A 6916-nucleotide genomic window follows, 5' to 3' on the forward strand; every position below is an offset into this window, starting at 1 on the left:
TTGCACATATGTGCTCACTTTGCCTAAACCACGTGGAATAGATGTAAGCAGAGTAGGATTTTCGGAGCTTCCTCGGTCTCCTTGACCTGTAGTCAAGTTTGGCCTCGGCTTCGTTCTGGCATGGGCTGAAGAATCGCCCTACTGGTTCGAAGGTGTATCAAGTGTTTGGAGTACAAGATTTAGAATAGATCGCAACTCTGGTTCTTGAAAGAAATGAAGTCTGGAAGCCCTAGAGACCTTAGGGCAAGAAGAACCAATTATATCCTCTTGGGATCTACTCGGAGGGTGAGTCTCCACATTGAGATGAAACGAGCACACTTGTTGTACTCGAGTAGCTGGATAGGGTAGTAGCAAATAGGTATGTGGGGACCCCAAGGACTAGCATAGCATGTAAAGAGGCTATGACATCAGTCCGATCACATATTTGGCTAGAGGTAGGTGTTTTTTTTCCTTCTCTTGAGAATCGCCATAGGAGCATAGTCGAGATTAGAATCATCAGAAGATTGATTGGACTCGAAGTCATCATCTGATAGTACAAAATGTTGGGGTTTTCGCTTCTTCAAGGGTTCTGATTCCTTGGGAACTTTGGCTTTCTTGGATGCTTTATGTTTCTTCTGAGTTTCACCCATTGTATGTTTTCTTCTCTTGCTACGGGGGCCTTTCTTGGTGGAAACCAACTGTTTAAGCCTTGAGGCTAAGGGAACAAGCGATAGAGTAGTAGAAGATGGAGTTGCGGATCACTCTGGTTGATTAGGTGCGACAGAGGCTAATATGTTCTGAATTGGGAGAGGCGGGGTAGAAAGGTATGGGTCAACACCTTCCGTAGCCTCAATGTGATCTATGACTATTTAGGTCTGAAGTCCAACTGTAGTCAAGATATGAATGGGTAAACTTCTAATTGGTCCAAAGATAGATTGATCTTTAGAAGGAGCGTACCTTTTGAGATCGTAGGTGATAAAGAAGTTGATGTCATTTTCCATACTGAGGTTGGCGTCTTGATGAAGATTTGAGATGCAAAGTGCCCAAAACCTTGCAAAAGTGAGTTCGGTTGGATTTTCCTTTGGAGACTCCTTAGGGATGTACTAGAGAAAATCATCCCATAGGATTTGATCGTAGTTGACATCATGACCCGTGAAGATGCTCCATACCAGCTCTAGTAGTTTGAGGCCCATGTTGTCAGTGCCTCCAGTTCTCCCTGATAAACTGCGGATCACAAAATGGTACACCAACTGCCATACCGCAGGAACCTGGTTCTTCTTGAACTCTCCAATACCCTTGATCTTCTTCTAGTATCTCATTCGATACAGAGTCGAGATGATGTTTGTAACACGTGGTGAAAAGAACTTGGTGGAGGGATGCACATGACATTGATCGTAGTAAAAACTTGTCTTTGGTCAAGATGACCAAATAATCATCCACCAAGTTTAGATGAACTTCTTGCGGATTATTAAGGGGGTGATATGCTAAAAATGGACATTTTAACAATGCGGATATGGGAACCACATTAGTGAATGCGTCGAATGGTCCAAAGATTGGATGATTGGAGATGAACTTGATCATGTGACAAATTGAGTCATAGTAATAAGAATGATCGTGGAAAATTGCCCTAAAATTTCTAGATGCAATTGAAGGCGATTGGTTCCATGTAGCAGAATCGGAACCAGTTGGTTGAGCAAAGGCTGATGCTTTTGATTGCTTCTTTGAGATTCCTAATTTCATCATTTTTTTAAAACTTGAAGAACTTGCAGAAAACCTTGAAGTGCAAGAGGGAACAAGAGGAAGTTGTTCGTCTTTGAGGGACCAAAAAGCGTAAAGCTTTCTTCGGGAGGAAAAAACGCTTATATAGTGGTGGATCTCAAATAAAATTGTTTTTAACCTAATTAAGGGTAAAAACCCTTCCGTTCTATGGTAAAAACGATCATTATTAGCCACACAAAATATTAATCAACAAATTTTTTTTAAAAATTTTAATTTTTGTTTTTCTTTAATGGCATTTAATGAAATGTCAGATCTTGTTTCCTACGTTCGATAAACGTGTGGTGAGGGGTTGAAAAACCGTTGAATAAAGGTGAAGTTTGTAATGGATATGACATCTTGGGTGAACAGGGAGAAGACAGTTTAAGGAAAAAGATTTCAAAAAGATTACTTTTATTGGAAACGAATTTATTTTGTCGTCATACCCAAAATAGGTCTGACAAAAGGTTTATGTGAACGAAACTTAAATGATTGTGTGAAACGAATGTTTTTATTATTTAATGAAGGATCATTAAATAGCACACATCGTGACAAAATAATTAATAAATGTTTATGCATCTTGACTGAAAATCGGCAATGATTGCAATGTAAAACACCATTACGGATGGATTCAATACCGCGGTAGAAAAAGTTGAGAGGCACACTAGAGCAAGGTCAGAAACAAAAGAAAAAATAGGACCTCAAAATATAGGTATGATATTTGGTTGCGGTATATAAAAATATATACCGAAACTATGTATGATACTTATATTTGAGTAGGACCACAATGGGGACCAGAGAAGGTCTGTGGTACCTAACAATTCAAAAAGAATTGCAGGATCGGATTCATTATTCCTAAATTTTGTAAGAAACTGTTGAGTTTTGTAGAGTCAAGTGCCTTTGTGAATATATCAGCAATCTCTTCATGAGTATTTACAAAGATTAGTTCAATATTACCTTTGAGAGTGTGGTCTTTGATGAAGTGATATTGTAGTTCAATATGCTTCGTCTTAGAGTGATGAACAGAATTGTGAAAAATCACTATTGCACTCTCTGAATCATAGTAAATTGGTATCCGCAACATCCTGTATCCGTAGTCCATAAGTTATGTTTTCATCCACAAGACTTTTGAACAGCAACTGGCTGCGGCCACATATTTAGCTTTTGTGGTAGATAAAGAGATGCAACTTTGTTTCCTTGATGACCAGCTAATGAGCCTTCCACCAAAAACTTGACATCCACTTGAAGTGATCTTTCGATCTAATCTACATCCAACATGATCAGCATCAGCAAATGCTTGAAGACTGAAGTCGTTTCCTGCGAGGTACCATGGATCGAGGGCTTTGCTGCCTTTTAAGTATCTGAGAATTTTTTTAACTATGCTCAAGTGAGACACTTTCAGATGAACTTGGTATCTTGTACATATGCCTGTAGAGAAGACTATGTCTAGTCGGCTTGCGGTGAGGTACATCAATGAACCAATCATTCCTCGATAAGTTTTGTGATCTACGGAATTAGCCAGTAGGATCAACATAGATCTTATATCAGAAGGCCATCAGGACCTTTGATGAATAACAGTTGTCCATTGAGTATTTCTTCACATGTTCAGAGGTGTATTTCTCCTGATGGATGAATATTCCTTGAGGAACTTGTTTTATTTTAAGACCTAGAAAGAAATTAATATCTCTATTCACGCTCATTTGAAATTTGCTGGTCATTAGCATTTCAAATTCATCTACCATTCTGTGATTTGTAGATCCGAAGATGATATCATCCACATAAAGTTGTATGAGCATAAGATGATTACCATTTGCTTTTCTAAATAAAGTGGGATCAATCACTCTTCTTTTGTATCCGGACGAGACAAGAAATTCTGAGAGAGTCTCGTACCATGCTCTTGGAGCTTGCTTCAGACCATAGACCGCTTTTCCAGCTTATAACAGTGATCTGGAAATTTAGGATTTTCGAAGCCAGGAGGTTGCTGAAGATAAACCTCTTCTTTCAACTTACTGTTGAGAAAAGGCACTCTTCACATCCGTGTGATGTACTTTAATGTTCTTTTGAGTTGCGTACGCTAAGAAGATGCGGATGCCTTCTATTTGAGCTACTGGGGAGTATGTTTCATCATAGTCAATACCTTCAAGTTGACTATAACCCTTGGCGACTAATCTCGCTTTGTTTCTGACGACTGCAGCTGACTCATCCAATTTTCTCTTGTAGACCCATCTTGTGCCAACAATAGTGTGACCCTTTAGCTTTGGAACGAGTTGCCACACTTTGTTTCTTTTAAATTCTTCTACTTCTTCTTGCATTGTGGATCTAGTCAGGCTCCAATCAGGCTTCTTTGATTGTTCAAGGCTCGTTAGATGACATGAACGATGCATAGTGACAGTGATCAGATAAATCCTTTGACGATCGAGTATGGATACCTGCGGATGGGTTACAGATGATTTGATCAGGTGGGTGATCCTTTGTCCACATATGAAGACCAGGTTGCAAATGGTCGGCGACTGCGGTGGAGGGAATGTCTTCTATGCCAGAGGATACTTCGATTGGGGACAACAGTTCCCCCTAGACTTGAGAACCGCCTGCAGAGTTATCTTGAGCTAAGGGAGTTGGATCCGCACTCTCTTGGACAGTTGAGAGAGGTTCCCCCTGGATTGGGGATGGGAATTTCTCTTGAGCCTAAGAAGGTTCCCCCTGTATTGGAAGTAGTGAAGAAATCCTTGGATCCGTTTGTGTGTCAATTGTCTCTATGTCACAATATTCTGAGTCTGAGGATACATTAGAAGGTAGTGATCTTCTATGCGGTGAGACCGGAACTACTTCCTTAAGTATTGGAACTTCAATGGTTGTTGCTTGATCCGAAGTGGAACTTTCTTCTTCATTTGGCAGTGTGGAAGTATTGAGTGAAGCTTCATCAGATTGAGTAGGACCAGATACTTCGGCATGTTGTTGTTGAGATTCAAGAGACACAAGAACTTCAGATAGTTGAGCAGTCTCAATGGAGTCAAAGAGATCATCGTAGTTGACTTCAACTATATTGAGGGGACCCAAAGAGGATGGAAAATCACTTTCCATGATGACTTTAGTTCCATTGGATGGAGCATTATTGCATACGTAATAGTCATCAAATTTGACATCGAAGCTTTCGACTATTAGTCTTGTACGTCTTATGAGTACCCTATAGGCTACTTTATTTGTTGAGTAGCCAAGAAAAATGCCTTCATCAGATTTTGGTGCAAACTTGTTTAACTGGTCCTTTTTGTTGATCACAAAGCATCTACACCCGATGATATGAAAGAACCGGACATTTGGTTTGCGGTTGTTAAGGCCCTCATATGGAGTTTTGTTGACACTCTTGCATATTATGCTTTGGTTTTGAACAAAACATGTTGTGGCCATTGCTTCGGCCCAGCAGTAGAGAGGAAGGTTGGCAAAATTAAGCATAGATCTTGCTACTTCTACCAGAGTTTGATTTATTCTCTCTACAACTCCATTATGTTGTGGTGTGTAAGGAGCTGAAAAAATTGTGGCTAATCGCCTTTGAAATCAAGAACCTATTTAAGAGATGATTGGTGAATTTAGTTCCATTGTCACTTCCGATGCGGCGAACAAGTAACTTGATCTGTAGTTCAATCTCCTTGATTAAATTGATCAGAAATTGCGGTGTTTCAGACTTTAGTCTTAAGAAGAAGACCCATGTGAAGCTAGTGAAGTCATCTACTATAACTAGAATGTACTTCTTGTGATGGAGACAGACTACGGTAGATGGACCGCAAAGATCAATGTGTAAGAGCTCTAGAGGTTTAGAGATTAAAGAATCAATCACCATTGGGTGACTTGCTTTGGATTATTTGCCACATTCACAGGCAGGACAGAGTGAATCATTGCTGAATTTGAGAATTAGGAGACCAAGGACGAGTTCTCTGGTGACCAGAGTGTTGATATATTTGAAGTTAAGATGAGCTAGCTTGTGATGCCATAGCCAGCTGAATTCAGTTACTGCTTTTGAAAGACTACACAACTGCGTTTTTTCAATGATCAGAGAGACATCCAAAGGGTACATGGTCCCTTCGGATTTGGATTTGATTAAACAAGTGCTTCTATTACTTTTCATTATGTAGCAGTACTCATTGTCAAATTCAACTCTATGGCCTGCTTTACATAGTTGGCCTACACTAATGACATTGTGTTTAAGACCTTCCACATAAGCAACCTTTTGAATAGAGAAGTTTCCCGTAGTAAGGACACCATAACCTCGGATTATCCCATTTGCGTTGTTACCGAAGGTGACATTTCCACCATTGTTGATTGGCCTAAAGTCCCGAAGGTATTCTACCCTCCCAGTCATGTGCAAGGAGCAGGTACTATCAATTAACCATTCTTATTCTTGTTCCTCCTTACAGAATGCCTGAGAATTACACGGTTAGTTTGGGCATTCAAACAGGTTTGGAGCTTGGGGCTACAAATGAACTTTTTATGGATGCATGAGCCAGGGTTGCAGGGATAGATTTAGTGTCAACCATGAGTCCTAGACCTGGATACTTGTGATTTTTTTTGGAGTGTTGTGAAATTTTGAAAAGTTATGAGGTCTATGATAGATATGAGGTTTCTGAAAAGTGTGTGAATTTTGACAAGTACAGGTTCTCTGAACAATGGAAGTCTTTTGAAAAATACGAGGTTGGGGTCGAGAAAACCCCTTTTGATGAAAATCAGATGAGCATCTTTTAGCACTTGACCTGACATTCTTTTTAGTCATCGGTCTAAAGGATGTGGAATTATGTTTAGGACTGGTCTGATGATGATATCTGACATTTGTGCCTTTTCTTTTTGAGTCAGAGTGCCTTGTTATAATGTGTGCACGTGACTGTTTCCTAGGATGTGTCATTGTAAGAGATTGACGTGATTTGAGTTGGGTTAGTGTAGGCAAGATTCCTTTCCATTTTGGGTTGTCTAAGGAATAAATGATAAAACCATTGCTTCGAAAAGACTTTACTTGCTTTTGGGTTTTGGTAGATTTCCTTGAAAAAGTTTGAGGAACTGTACATTCCTTTTTGCTTGATTTTCCGACAGTCTAGATTTTAGAAAGATAGTTTGAAAAATTGGTTTTTCTATACTTTTGGAATTTGAAACATCGACTTGTATTTTCAAAAAAAATTTCTTCTTTTTGTTACAGAAG

The 6916-nt window shown here is 39.5% G+C and overlaps 1 protein-coding gene across 1 annotated transcript; it reads right to left on the reverse strand.

Annotated features, from left to right (window-relative positions):
- Window positions 1-5587: 5587 nt before the first annotated feature.
- Window positions 5588-6088, reverse strand: LOC145010329 (uncharacterized). The gene has a single exon (XM_078968884.1). The coding sequence runs from the start codon at window positions 6086-6088 to the stop codon at window positions 5588-5590; it is 501 nt and encodes a 166-aa protein (XP_078825010.1).
- Between the last annotated feature and the right edge of the window lie 828 nt (window positions 6089-6916).

Source organism: Lactuca saligna, chromosome 8 (genome assembly GCF_052625555.1).
Source record: "Lactuca saligna cultivar CGN05327 chromosome 8, ASM5262555v1, whole genome shotgun sequence".
NCBI classification, from domain to species: Eukaryota; Viridiplantae; Streptophyta; class Magnoliopsida; order Asterales; family Asteraceae; genus Lactuca; species Lactuca saligna.

Excerpts from the sequence above, each read along its gene's own strand:
- LOC145010329 (XM_078968884.1), bottom strand. The coding sequence starts at position 6,088 with ATGACTGGGAGGGTAGAATACCTTCGGGACTTTAGGCCAATCAACAAT.